General features: G+C 61.5%; 1 protein-coding gene across 1 annotated transcript in view; it reads left to right on the top strand.

Moving 5' to 3' along the window:
• Window positions 1-14,626, top strand: part of LOC142046692 (uncharacterized) — a 22,991-nt gene that overhangs the window by 8,096 nt on the left and 269 nt on the right. Inside the window, exons 2-11 of the mRNA XM_075064669.1 lie at window positions 5,641-5,745; window positions 6,635-6,754; window positions 6,844-6,909; window positions 7,423-7,449; window positions 9,191-9,224; window positions 9,687-9,727; window positions 9,859-9,891; window positions 10,132-10,176; window positions 10,782-10,809; window positions 11,014-11,081. Of these exons, the coding sequence (XP_074920770.1) occupies window positions 5,641-5,745; window positions 6,635-6,754; window positions 6,844-6,909; window positions 7,423-7,449; window positions 9,191-9,224; window positions 9,687-9,727; window positions 9,859-9,891; window positions 10,132-10,176; window positions 10,782-10,809; window positions 11,014-11,081 (567 nt within the window). The remainder of the gene's footprint in view (window positions 1-5,640; window positions 5,746-6,634; window positions 6,755-6,843; window positions 6,910-7,422; window positions 7,450-9,190; window positions 9,225-9,686; window positions 9,728-9,858; window positions 9,892-10,131; window positions 10,177-10,781; window positions 10,810-11,013; window positions 11,082-14,626) is intronic.

The raw sequence follows: 14,626 nt of genomic DNA, 5'->3' as shown, positions 1-14,626 counted from the left end.
CGGTCCAGGGGGTCCCCTGCACTCCCCGTGCTCATGCCCCAGATCGTTCCCACAGCTGACAGCTGGAGTTACGTCAACATGCCAGAGCCTGGATCAGCCCTCCCCCTGACGCACCACTAGGGTGAGGGTCGTGTGGAGGGTACCTGCCCTCCCCCGCTATCATTGAGTGGGGGAGGGGGTCCAAGCCTGGGGGACCTCTTCTCCCATTAACCCTCCCTGCTTGAGGCCCCAGGAAACCCTTCTTACAATGGCAGGGACTATGAGTTAGCGCCCAAGGGGCCTGGCTTTGGTGAAGCCCCTGTGTGTGACTGGAGGGGTTCTGGGGAAGCCCAGGGGGGCTGGACGGTTCTAGCCAGTCCCAATGTCAGGCAGTGCTTACTGGGAGCCCGAGGGTGGCTGGGATTTGAGGAGCCCCAATTGTGGGCCTGGGGGGGCCGTCTGGGGAGCCCCGTTCTCACTCCCTCCGGCTCCCATCACAGGCGCCAGCGAACCGCTGAAAGCGATCAAGAAGGCGATGCCTCTGACTACATCGAGAACCTGCAGCTGAGCGTGATAGACTGAGTACTGACGCCGGCTCCCCCCCATGCCCGCGCCCCCCCCCCGACACTCTGCCCTGCTCCACCTACCACCCTGTTGCCCTGCCCCGAACCCTCCACACCGCCCTGCTCCACCTGTGCCCCTGCCCCGACCCCCCCCCCGCGGCCTGCCCTGCCCACCTTCGCCCTTCAGCCCTCACCCAAACCCGACCCTTCCCCACCCCTTACCAGCACTCCCAGGGCCCACCCGCTGGGCCTGCACCACCATGGGGAGCCTCCCAAAGACTGCGTGAGGGAAGGGGTACCCCCCACCTCTGCCCCCCATTGACTTGGGGCGCAACTGTCCCAGCAGAGGGCGTCCCCACCCTTCTTCTCCACGAGGTTCTCGGTAACCCCCGGCCGGGCCGGGTCCCCCCAGCATCCCCCAGCGTTGGGGCCAAGTCGGCCGCCACCCCCTGGTGATCCCCCGGCTCTCTGTTGCAGGCAGACTCCCCAGCTCTGGAGGGAGTTGACACCCCGGCCCCTGCGGGGAACCTGGGCCTTTCGAGGAGGTGATACCAACAAGGCTTGGATGAGCCCCCAGAACCGCCATCAGGGGGGCCTGAAAAACTCTCCTCTGCTGGCGCCCCACCCTGCACCCCATATCCTGAGGAAACACCTTGTGAAACCCACCTGGGCGGCTCGTCTTTGCCCCCCGGGCTCTTCCCCCCTTTTCCCCCCCCTGGCCACCATCTAGTTAAAATTTATTCTCCCTTCCCCAGTCAGTGCTGGCTTCTGCACCCTTTTCTGACAAGCCTGAGAATTTCCCAGCATTCCTTTGAGGTCTCCCCCCATGTCCCCCTCCCCTGAGGGCAGCCTAGGGCCCCAGAAGCCATGCCAGCGCGGAGTGGGGGGCGCAGTCAATGGCCTGCACTGGGAGCCCCCTCCTCTGCTGCCTGAGCGACCCCCAGGTGAGTCCAGTCGCTAATAAAGGCCTTAGGTGCCTCCTGCGTCGCTGGCCAAGGGCCCTGTCTTATTTGTTCTCCCGCTGAGGCTGGCTGGCCCCGTACCGTCTATTCCCCTGCCCCAGCTCGGAGCTGCCTGGCCCATGGGGAGGCACGGGCCACTCTGCGGGCTGTGCGCAGCGGTGGGGGGGGGCAGGCCCGCGCCCCATGGAGTCTGGGGAGGGATTCCACATGCCGGGTCTTCGCAGTTGCGGGTGGCAGGGGCGTTACTTGTAGAGGCCGGGGCCAGGACCCCTGCTGGCTCTTTGGCTCTCTCGCAGGCGGGGCAGTGGGGACATGGGCCCCCCATCCCTACCAGGAGCTGTTTTTTGTCTCTGGGATTGGCCTGGCCTAGCGGGATGACCGGATCCTCACTGGGCTGGCCCATCCCCCCTGAGCTGCCCGTGTCCCACCCGGGAAGTCCAACTGAGTCCACCCCAACAAGGTCAAGCATGAATGTGTCCCCACGAGCAAGTGTCATGGAGTCCCCGGGTGGATGCTCTATGGAACTGCTCCCCACTAAAGCCAGTCAGGGACTTTTTGGGAGCCTCCTCTCCCTTGGAGCAACTTGTTCAGGGCAAGAAGCTCACACGTCTTCACCTCCTGGGTCTCTCCTTTGGAGCATTCAAGCAATCCTCTGCCCCTTCCGTGTTCCACACGCTGAGCCCATCCAGGCGGGGTCCTGGGGAATCAGGGTCCTGCACCCCCACTTTGCAGTCAGACGTGACTCTCAAGCCAGCCGGAACACAGAAGGTTTGTATTTCGTGACAAGGAAACAGGTCTAAAACAGAGCTTGTAGATACAGCCGAACTGGACCCCTCGGCCGGGGGTTCCTTTTCTGTGTACACTGGGTCAGTGACCCAGACCCCACAATCTGCACTGTCCACTCCCCGTCACCCCAGCCAAAACCATCAGACCCCCAACTCCCCTTTGCCCCTTCCTCTCTGCTCATCCCCTTTCCCGGGCCAGGAGGTCACCTGATTTTTTTTTCCCCCCTTTTTTTGTGTCTCCCACACCTTTAGCATCCTTGCAGGGGAAGGGCCTGGCCATTAGTTTGCCAGGAGACAGAAGTGTCGGCCATTTATGTACACTGGGCCCATTACTGCACAGATCTCAACCCTAGTGTCATGGGACTCACAGATCGTGCGCCACTCGTGCCCCATGCATCCATGTGGGGGTGCCCTATCCAGTGCGCAGCCCTTCTCGGGGGTCCCCTCTCTCTCAGGGTCAGACCCCTTCACCTCTGGGGCTGCCAACCCTTCTGAGCCTCAGCACGTGTCTCTGCCTGTGGGGCCCCAGGGAATCCCTCGTTCTGGACCCCCCCCCAGCCTCCTCCACCCCAAGAGGATAATTCCCACCCACCCCCGTATTCGCTAGCCCCCAGCGACTCTCCCAGCGTAACACAAAAGGGTTATCGGAGTATTAGAACCCAGCACAGGAAACTCTCCAGTCCTCAGGCCTGGCCTCCCTCAGCCCAGCAACATCCCAGTTCCCCTGCGCCAGGGGGCTCTGGCCCTGCTCCCCCTCTCCAGCCCAGAGCCCCCTGCTTTCCCAGGGCTGGCCGCCGATATCCCCGCCCCAGCCCCCTGGGCCCATTGGCTTCTCTCCAGGGAAAACAGGATCGTAAAAAATGGGGCCTGGTCTCCCTTTTCAGGGCCCCTCTGGCCCCTGTGGTTGGAACCAGTGGTCAGGTCACTGGTCCTCCCTACAGCCCATTTTGCCTCCCCCTGGGCCAGAACTGCTGTGACTCTGAGCTGGGTCCTGGGTCACTGAGTCACCAGATCACTGAGTCTCCATCCTCCAGGCATCGCGGGGTCCCAAGTTCCCTCTCCGATCCTGTGTCCCAGCACAAACTCCCCTCTCCCTTCCCCTCGTTAAACCAGTAACATCCAGGGGCACTGAGTCCGCCCACACCCCTTGCATGGCAAATCCTGGAAAACCACAAAAGGTAGGAAAATCATCCACTTCGTCACACCTAGATACTAAGAAATGCATAGGGGAAACAGGCACCCACACAGATTCAGAGGAACATTAAGAAACAGCCCCACTTCATCACATCAGTGCCTCACAGGCAATATGGGCAGGGGGATGGTGCTAGGTACCCCCAGGGCCTTGTGCCAGGAGGATTTGTCAGGGCACTGTTGCCGGTCGGGTTGCAGCCAAAACCTGGGCACCTGCCCTTCCCACCAAAACCCGTGGGTCAGGCCATGGCACACTGGGAGGCAGCACCCAGGACATTTAGATTCGTACATGGGGTGGGGAGGTTTGCAGGAATCAGGGCCCCGTGGACCAGGACAGCACACAACGAAACACAGCCCACAGCCAGAGGGCTGCCCTCCCCATAGCAACTGGGGGCTGTGGTGATGGTCCGAGGCCATGGAGGATGGGGGGTGTGGTGATGTGGCAGGGAGCAGGTAGATGGTCGGAGGGAAAGGCAGTGGGGCCCCCTGGGTGTGGCCGGGGGAGGAGGGGAGCTCTACCTCCCCCCCCGACTAGGGGGCCCATGTCAGAAGTGGCAGGCCGGCTGTGGCAGGGGAGGTGACGCTCTGACAGGAAGCCCCAGTACAGCGATTTGCTCTGTCACCACCCGCCGACTGCCAGATCACAGTCCGGACCCCTGAGCGCAGGTGAACGGCCACCCGTTGGGCCAGGTAGGAGGGATGGGCCCTGTCCATTGCTGTCCTGCCCCGCACAGCACGGGAGGGGGGGCCTTCCCTGTTCCCTGCTGTCCTGCCCCACAGTGCAGGGAGGCTGCCCAGTCCCTCTGTCCTGCCCACAGCATGAGGAAGGGGCTCCCCTGTCCCTCCCATCCTGCCCCACGGCACAGGGGGGGTTGTTTCCTGCCCTGCTGTTCCAGCCCACAGTGTGGGGTGGGCTGTTTTCCAGAGCTCAGCAACACCATCAGGAAGGCTGTGGGGCCAGCTCAGTGCCAGAGCGGGGCAGGGAGCAGGTCCCCATGGGGGGCATAGGCGGGCACAGACCAGGCAGTCCCCATGAGCTCCGATGGAGCTGCGCCTGAGTGATGCCAGCCTGGATCTGGCCCACTGATGCTAATAGAGTGGGCCGATGCGGCCCTCTGCTCGCTTTCCCGCCCTCCCCCCGCCCCCGCCTCACCACATCCTGCACTGCTGGGCAGTGGAAACGTGTGGGGAGGGGACTGGAATTGAGGGCTCAGGCCAGGCTGGGGTGCTGCCTCACCCCCATAATGGGGGCAGCCCCATCAGTTGTCACTAGTGCTTTCCCACCCATCCTCGCCTCGCACCCGGTGCTGAGCCCTAATTCTTTGTGGTGCTTCAGCACCCACGGGTTAACTGCCCAGTCCCGGAGCTGGCTGCGGTTGCCACGGGCGGGCATGCCAGGGAGCTGCCTGCCTGGGGCAACCCCGTGGGAGCAGCACCTGTCATCGAAATAAACCTGTGTTCCTGGCTGGCTGAGAGTCACGTCTGACTGTGAAGTGGGGGCAGGACCCTGTGCCGCCGCCCCAACCTGCCTGGGTGAACTCACTGAGGGAAGCAGCACGGAGGGGCAGAGGATTGCTTGAAGGCTCCAAGGAGAGACCCAGTTTATTAGGTGACCAGATGCAGCATAGGGCAGCGCTCGTTAGCACAGAAATCAGGACTTTTCAGCCACATCCATCTTGGTGGGAGGGGAGCCTAGAGCCAGGTCTGCGTTCCCCCGCCCCGCACCCCAAGCAGCCCAGACTGACTCTTCAGTGCCTGGCCCCATGCCTGGCCCATTGCTCCTCCTCCGGCCTGCCTTGCCCGGCGCCAAGAAGAGTCACCTGGTTGCATCCCCCTCCTGCGGTCTCCGGTCAGCCATAGTATCCATGCAGGCAGCTTGGAGCAGCCCCGCAATCCACACAGCCCTATTCCCAACCAGGGACATTTGGTGCAGCACAAGAAACTGGAGGCATACACGTGTTCCATTGCCAAACAGTAAGACTCACATACAGCATAACAAGGGAGAAACCCCCCTTCGTCACAGGGGGCTGTGTCTTGGCCGTCCCTCTGGTCCAGGCAGGGCTCTGCAGCGCTCCCCGGGCACAGTGCCCAGGCTCGGGGGCAGGGTGTGTGTCTCTGCTGTTTCTAACCTGTCGCCTCCTCCCATTTCTCTCCCCACAGGAGCTGCCCATGGCCTGCGCCGGAGGCACGAGCGAGTGTGGGTGGGGGCTGGGGCGCTCATCCCCTGGGGGGCTGCTGCTTGCTTTGCGGGCTCTGCGGGAAAACGTGAGTTGAGAGGGGAGCGGGAATTCCCAGGTGGTACAAGGGCACGGGGGAGGGGAGACGGAGGCTTGGGGTGGGGAAGGGATGATGGGGGAGCCAGGGGGGTACACAGGTGGAAGGGTGTCACGGGGTCTGGGGAAAATCCGGCCCTGCTCCCCTCTTTCGCTGGACCCACATGACTTTATCCAGCCAGTAAAACAGAGGTTTATTGGACAACAGACGCAGGTTACAGCAGAGCTTGCAGCACTCAACCCCTCCATTGAGTCCCTCTGGGCTTTCAGGGGCTTGGATCCCAGCTAGGATACCCTGAATTCCGCCCCACAGCCCAAACCCAACTGACTGCCCTCTCCCGCCGCGATCCCTTTTGTCCAGCTTCCTGGGGACAGGTGCTGACCCCCTCCCCCCGCCTGGCTCAGGTTACAGGCTTAAAATCCTGTCCCTCACCTAAAGACATCCCCTGCTCTCCCTCCCACACAGACAGCCCTACTCCATCACATCTCTCCCCCCTTCGGAACGTAACATAGCGGCGTTGCACTCTGCTCCCAGTGAACCATGGGGAAGTTCAGGTGCCCCCCCTCCGGACCAATCTCGTCCTGCTATCAGGTTGGCACTTCCTTCACACTGACCACGTCCATGTCATTGAGCTCTGCAGGAACGCAGGCTCCACCTCAGGAGCTTGGCTGGGGGCTCCTCATGTTGCTCGGCCAGGGTCAGGGGAGAGTGGTCGTGACACGGTGAGTGCGCCCAAAGAGAGTAGTGGCCAGTTCTTGAAGGACCCACACCATGGCCAGGCATCCTTTCTGATGGCACCGCGTAGTGCTCCGGTCCTCATCTCCCCCCCTAGAGCTGCCCCCGCCCCCCAGACGCTGTCTCTCTCCGTCTCCCCCCCTAGAGCTGCCCCCACTCCCCAGACGCTGCCCCTCCCCATCTGCCCACCCCCCCGGAGCTGCCCCTCTGCCCGTTGTGTATTGCAGGGACTCGCCTCTGGAGCTGGGGCCACGCTACATCTCAGGTGAGTCCCCGGTGCAAGGCCACTACCCTGCCCCTTACCCTGGGGGGGCCAGAGCCCCCCAGCACAACTCACCCTCCTGTTCCCCCCAGCTCCTACTGCAGGCACCAGTGTCACCGCAAGCCCCCGGCCTCCTGTGGGCCCCAGGAGCATGGACAGTGAGTACCCCCGGGGGGGCAGGCTGGGTAGAGATGTGGGGCTGGAGGGGACCTTGAGAGGCCACCACCATGTCCAGCCTCGGCACTGAGGCAGGGCCAGGAACCCCAGAGCAGCCCCAAGAACCCCCCAGTTATGGGGACCCCCCAGCCTATCCCGAGGCTGAACGTTACTGGGTTCGCTAACGTCCGACCAGGCACCCCGGCTGCCCACGACGCCCATTGCTGCTTGTCCTGCCCCAGGGGACAGAACAATGGGCCCCATCCTGGTTACAGCCCCTGTAACCTACCTGAATGGCCCCCCAGTCGTCTCGTCTCTGCACTGAGCACCCAGGTTTAACCGCCCTCACAGGCCGGTCTGGGGCTCCCCTCTGGCCTCTCCCGCCTGACTCCAGCTCTTCTGAAGCGCAGACGTGTGACCTGGGGCCCAAGCACCCTGGGGGTGACAGGGGCCCGCGGGGCAGGGGATGGAGGGCTGTGCGGCTGGTGTCACAGGCGTGTTTCCCCTCTCTCTAGACGAGGACGAGGATGATTTCCAGTACCGTAAGTACCACGGCGACAGGCAGAGACCAAAGCTCCCAGGCAACCCTGGACACACGGCGCGCCCACATGTGACACGCCTCAGAGACACGCAGCCCAGAGACACGCAAACCTGCACTATACACCCTGAAACACACATCCTGCATTGCACCCCTGCACTATGCACCAGGAAACACGCATCTTGCAGCGCACCCTGAAACATGTATCCTCCATCACACCCCTGCACTATGCACCCCAAAACATGCATCCTGCATTGCACCCCAAAACATGCATCCTGCATCGCACCCCCAGACACGCATCCTACATCGCACCCCAAAACACGCATCCTGCTGCACACCCCGAAACATGCATTCTACATCACACCCCCAGACATGCACCCTACATCGCACCCCGAAACATGCACCCTGCATCGCACCAGTGCACTACGCACCCCAAAACACACATCCTGCAGCACACCCCGAAACATGCATCCTGCAGCGCACCCCCAGACACGCACCCTACATCACACCCTGAAACACATACCCTGCATCGCACCCTGAAACACACATCTTGCATCACACCCCCAGACATGCACCCTGCATCGTACCCCTGCACTACGCACCCTGAGACACACACCCTGCATCGCACTCCCCACACTACACACCCCCAGACACACTGTGACGCAGTAGGGACTGTCTGTGGGGGGGATGGGAGAGAAGGGGGTGAATTTAGGTGAGGGACAAGACCTGAGCCTGTAACCTGAGCCAGGAAGGGGGGTTGGGGGGAGTCAACACCTTTGCCCGGGAAGCTGGACAAAGGAAGAGAGCCTGCTGGAGGGGTTTTTAGTTTCAGTTTGGGGCTGGCTGGGAAGAGGCAGGAACCCCAAGTCTGGGTTCTAAGCTCCCTGAACCCGCCAGAGGGACCTGGCTGAGAGGTCCTGGTTGTACCTACAAGCCCTGCTTGGGCCTGTGTTCCTGTCAGCTAATAAACCTTCTGTGTTACTGGCTGGCTGAGAGTCCCGATGAATCGCAATAAGGGGGGGGGGGGGGCGGGGAGTTGCAGGGCCCTGATTTCCCCACACTCTGTGACACATGCATCCTGCATCTCACCCCCTGCACTATGCACCCCAAAACATGTATCCTGCATCACACCCCGAAACACGTATCCTGCATCACTCCCCCAGACACACACTCTGCATCGCACCCCTGGCACTACACACCCCGAGACACATACCCTGCATCGCACCCCTGCAGTACGCACCCCCAGACACTTACCCTACATCATACCCCGAAACATGCATCGCACCCCAAAACACTCATCCTGCATCGCACCCCAAAACACACACCCTGCATCACACCCCGAAACATGTATCCTGCGTCGCACCCCCAGACACACACCCTGCATCACACCCCTGCACTACACCCCCTGAAACATGCAGCCCTGAGACATGCATCCTGCACTATGCACCCCCAGACACGCACCCCTGCAGCATCTCCCCCGCAATACATGCCCCCAAGACACACCCACTCCAGACAACAGGCCTGAAATGCACTGTGCAGCCCCCCGCCCCGCACTGCAGCTCCCCACCGCTGCCACCACCCTGCAGTGCAGCAGAATGGGACAGAGTTGCCCAGGCCGGGACCCAGAGGTGGCAGCCAGTGTCTGGCATAGAGCCTGCCCGGCCTACTGCCATGCCTCCATGTGCGGGGCGGGGGGCTCGCGTCTCTGCATGAGAGTCACCGTCTCTCGCCGTCTCTCCTCACAGCTCCTGCCCCTTGGACAGAGTCGCGGCAGACCCCGTAGGTGTCAAATCCCTGCCCACACTGCTCCCCCCGGACCTTCCCCAGCCCTGGGATAGATGCCCCGTCTAGGGGTCACATCCCCAAGGGGGCCACTGGCCCTACCCAGGTTGCTAAGCGGGAGCTGGCTAATTGGTGTGGAGTCCCAGTTAGCCGGGAGGGCTCTGGCTGGGCAGGGGAGGGGAGAGGGTCCCAGCTAGGGAGGGGTGCAGTGGGGATCCCAGCTGGGTTGGGAAGAGGAGGGAGTCCTGGCTGGGGAGGGGAGGGGAAGGGTTCCCAGCTGGGGAGGGGAAGGGGTCCCAGCTAGGGAGGGGTGCAGTGGGGGTCCTGGCTGGGGAGGGGAGGGGGTCCCGTCTGGGGCAGGAAGAAAAGGGGGTCCCAGCTGGGGCAGGGAGGGGGTCCCTTCCAGGGCTGGGGGGCCAGGAACCCCCTCGCTCTGACCCCACTCCTTCTTGCCCACAGGGTCTTTGAGTCCCTGAAGAAGGCCCGGGAATCTGGCACTGGTGAGTGGGGCCTGGGAGAATGGAGACCCGGCCCGTGCTGGGTGGGGGGCAGCACCAGCCCCGCTCCCCGTGCCCCCACTGGGCCGGCTGCACCTCTGTGTCTGTCTCTAACCCCCTGTGTTTCTTGGCAGACGTGGACAGCCATGGGAGCTACGTGAACATCAGTGAGTGCTGGGGAGGGTGTGGGGGGGGGGCAGGACGCGATGGCTGGGGGGGGCTCTCCTGGCTCTGCACCCCAAGTCCTGTCCCCAGCCCAGCTCTGTGAGGGGAGGCTGAGGTCGGCAGGGGGGGAATGGGAGAGTGGTGGGGGCAGTGGAGGGGGTAGGGATGGGGTGGAGTAGGGGCACTTTGCTCTGCCCCCCAGGCCATGGGGCCAGGCGACTCAGGCTGCGTCTCTCTCTCAGACTCCGAGGAGGACTATGTGAATCTGCAGGGTGCCAATGGGGGAAGTAAGTAAGACATGGACTCCAGCCGGACCCCTGTGAAACCCTGCCCCACTGTCCTGCCCCCAACAGAGACCCTGCCCCCACTGCCCTGCCCTATAGAGACCCTGCTGCACCCCCTTCCCCCAACAGAGACCCTACCCCACACCCCTGCCTCCATAGAGCCCTGCCCCCCTCCTATTAGAAACCCCTCTCTGGCCCTTCTGAGAGAGACCCTGCCCCACTGCCCCAGCCCTCTGTTTACCCATCCATCCCCAGACACCTCCCTCCAATCCATCTATGGGTGCACCCCACATGCCCCACCCTAGATCCCTGCTAAAGCAGAGTTTTGGGGGTTCCTGGGTTACCAACACCCCCAAGTGGGAGTGTTCCCCACTGAGGGCACCTCAGCAAAGGCACCATGGGGGTGGGGGGTGCCGTGAGTTTGGCCCACGCTGAGCCATGGGGAACACCCCACACACAGGCATGGCTGGTGCCCCACGTTCCATTGCTGGGGGGCAGCCGAGGGCCGGCTCGCCTTGGCAAGGCACTGCGTGTGGGTGTGATGGGCCCCCCGATCTGTGTGCCCAGCTGCGGCCTCTCACCCCACTCCCGTGCCTTGTGCTTTGCAGGCTCCGTGGAGAAGGACAAGGAGTATCTGTGAGTACTGGGGGCTGTGCCCTGGCTCGGGATGGGGAGAGGCTGAGGCGGGGGCGGGACACTCAGCTGGGGAGGGGGGTGTCTCTGGGCCCTCAGGTGTGTGTAGGGTCTGACCCCTTCCTGAACACATCACCCTGGGGTGGGGAGGGACTGGGCCCCTGCTCCATCCGCACGGTCACCCCTCTGCTCCCTCTCCATCTGCAGGGAGGTGCTTCCATTGGGGGCCGAGAGAACCGGGCCCCACAGCCAGAAGGGCTCCAGTGACGACAAGGGTAAGTGTATGTGTGTGTGAGTGTGTGTGTGCACACCTTGGTGTGTGTTTGTGTCTGCAGCCCCTGTGTGTGTGTGTGTGTACATGTGCGCACACCCTGGTGTGTGTGTGTGTGTGTGTGTGTGGTGTGTGTGTGTGTGTGTGTGCAGCCCCTTGTTGTATGTGTGTGTGTGTGCATGTGCGCACACCCTGGTGTGTGTTTGTGTCTGCAGCCCCTGTGTGTGTGTGTGTGCATGTGCGCACACCTGGTGTGTGTGTGTGCAGCCCGTGTGCATGTGAGTATACTTAGCACCCCTGGAATATGTGTGATTGTGCAGCCACTGTGTGTGTTGCATGTGTGTACAACACCCTGGTGTGCTCGCCGGTTGCAGGCCCCTGGTGTGTGCTGTGAGAGCACACCCTGTGTTGTGTGCAGCCCGTTGGGTGTGTGTGCAGCCCCTGTGTGTGTTGTGTGTCTGTGTGGCAAACCCTGGCATGTGGTGACATCGTGTCGCCAGGCCACCTGTGAGCCGTGTGAGACCAACAGCAGACATGTGACGAACTTCTAAAAAAATCTCACAAACTAAAGTGATTGTGGCCAACAAATGGCAAATGAAATTTAATGTGGATAAATGTAAAGTAATACACATTTGGAAAAAATAACCCCAAACTATACATAACAATATGATGGGGGCTAATTTACTACACGACGTCAAGGGAAAAGCATCTTGGATATCAATAGGACGTCTCTGAAGCTGTCCACCTGCATCGGTGCAGAGCGGAGTACCAAACAAGCAAACAGGATGTCTACCGAAGAACTTAAAAGGAAGATAGAGAATGCAGACGCGAGAATATCTTAATTGCCCTTATATAAACTCCTGGTACGCCCACATCTCTAATACTGTGTACAGATGTTGTCTCCTCATCTCAAAAAAGATTCTAGCACTAGAAAGGTTCAGAGAAGGGCAACTAAAATGATTAGCGGTTTGAAAAGAGGTCCCATACGAGGAAAGATTAAAGAGGCTTAGAAGCTCTCAGCGTTGGAAAGAGGAGACTAGGGGGATGTGTAAGGTATATAAGAATCATGAGCGATGCCTGAGGAAAGCTGGATAAGGAAAGTATATTTACTTATTCCCATAATACAAGAACTTAGGGCGTCACCAAATGAAATGAATAGGCAGCAGGTTTAAAACAAATAAAAGGAAGTTCTTCTTCACGCAGCGCACAGTCAGCCTGCTGGAACTTCCTTACCTGAGAGGTTGGTGAAGGCTGGGACTATAACAATGTTTAAAAGGCGAACTGGCATAAAGTCATGGAGGGTTAAGTCCATTAGTGGCCTATTAGCCAGGGCTGGTAAGGAATGGTGTCCCTAGCCTCGTTTGTTCAGAGGGTGGAGATGGACGGTCAGGAGAGAGATCACTTGACATTGCCTGGTTACGGGTCACTCCCCCTCTGGCAGCACCTGGCATTGGCCATTTCAAGTAGACAGATACTGGGCTGGATGGACCTTTGGTCTGACCCGGTACGGCTGTTCTTATGTTCTTATGTGTGTGTGTGTGCACATCCTGGTCGTTGAGTGTGTGTGTGTCAGCCCGTGTGTTATGGTGTGTGTGGTGCAGCCCGTGTGCATCTCAGTGTGCGTGTGCAGCCCATGTGTGTTGTGGTGTGCAGCCTGTGTGTGTGTCTGTGTGTGACTCTGCCAGGGTGTGCATTGACTGGCAATGTGCATTGTCCCGGGGGTGGGAACGTGCCCCAAAGCCGCTGCTTCCATGCGCGACGCTCACGAGGCTGCCAGCTGCCTCAGCTGCGGGTCGCCCTTGCCGTCCCACCTTCACGCCCATCGTGCTGCCTGTGAGACACACCGTGCGTGTTCATTCCATGTTGTGACTGGTGCCCCTGCCAGACCATGGCACATGTGTTCCCTTTCACCACGGGCACTGCCGTTCAGCAAGCACAAGGCGGTATGACGTGGCGAGCGGTGTGCATCCTCCAAGGGAGCGGAGCCAGCAGCAAGCGACGGGTGGCGCCCGGTGCCGGTACCATAGGGAAACATTTCCGTGCCACTTGCCACGGCCTGCAGAGGAGCCCAGTCCACCTCAGCCCCAGTCCTGCCGCGGGCCAGCCAGCTTCACCTCACACAGTCCCTTCCCTTTCTCCCCGGGCAGGTGAGAAATGTCTCCTACACGAACCCTCTTGGACAACGAGGAGCCGAACCCCATAAAGCTCGCGCCCTATAAAAACGTCTCTCCAAACACGCGTGAACCAACTTTAATCGTACGCAGTCGTCTACCCAACCCCCCACCCCCACCCCCCAAGTGTGACCCAGCGCACCCCAGGCCCAGGCACCACGACATGCACTGTCTCTGTGCCATGGCAAGAAGCCCCAGGCCTGGGCACCTAGTCAGCCATAGGCCCCCATGGCGCACAGTCGCGGGACCAAGATCCTGAGGCCTGCACCGCGCTCTCCGCTCGCAGGGAGCTGAGCGACAGTTGCGTCTAGCTACATGCGTGCTCTGCTCTCCTGGCAGCCTTCGCTGGGGCAGCAGAAGCCGACTATGTTATGTCACATGTGCCTGTTAGCCGTGTGGGGCCAGGACAGCCGCCTCTGTCGCGGCCCCCCGGCGGTCCTTCACGGGGCCCTGGCTGCGGCAAGGGCGTCTTGGGAGAGCCCCGGATAAGGAGACGTGGCCCTTGCTGCCTTGCTAGCCTGGCCAACTGGCTCCCAGCAGGGCTTGAGTTACCTCCCACAGCATGGGGCTGGGGCCTCCCCAGAGGGCCGTGCTGGTGTGAGCCAGGTCTGCGCACGTACGCACACGGCTCGGCGGGCGTGGTATGAGGCGGCTCTCTGGCATAATCGCCTGTACCCCACAGCACAGGGCTGGGTTCCCAGTGCGGGCTGGAATATGCCTTGGCCCCACCAGCACGGGGCTGGGCTCCCCAGACTACAGCTGAGCGTGCAATGCGAATGCTGCCCCCACAGCATGGGGCTGGCACGCCTACCCAGACTAGATGGGGCCAGCTGGACACGCAGCAGGCGCTGGCCGCCAGCAGGGCTGTTGGCTGGGCTCCTCGAGCAGGAGGTGTCGCGTACCGCATGCCCGACAGCGCATGAGTGCTGAGGTGCATGCGTGAAGTCCTAGTAGCACACAGGCTGGCGTGCGGTGTCAGGCGCCCGTCGGCATAGGGGCAGACTGCTCGGAGCCAGGGATGCTGCCCGGAGCCCACTGTGCAGGAGGGGAGCGGCGGTAGAATCGTGCTGAGGCAGTGGGAAGTTTACAGAGGGATGAGGGCCATAGGCAGGGTTACCGAGACGAAGGCCATACGATTGCTGTCGGCGTTCCCCACACCTGCCGTCGCGAGGCTAGAGCTTTGGGCGTCAGCCATGATGCCGTGCCCCCAATGTTTAGGGGGCTTCCTATCCTCGGTGACCCGGGGCTGATGTCGGTACCACACCCGCGAGCAGTGCCACGCGCTCGTGGCGCAGTAACCATAGGAGCGGCCTGCATGAGTAGCTCCGGCATCCATGCCTGGGTAGACATGGTTACTCTGCGTGAACAACGTCCACAT

This window comes from Chelonoidis abingdonii, chromosome 4 (assembly GCF_003597395.2).
Source record: "Chelonoidis abingdonii isolate Lonesome George chromosome 4, CheloAbing_2.0, whole genome shotgun sequence".
Lineage (NCBI taxonomy): Eukaryota > Metazoa > Chordata > Testudines > Testudinidae > Chelonoidis > Chelonoidis abingdonii.
Note: the sequence above shows the minus strand (reverse complement) of the source record. Positions and strands in the feature narration are given on the sequence as shown.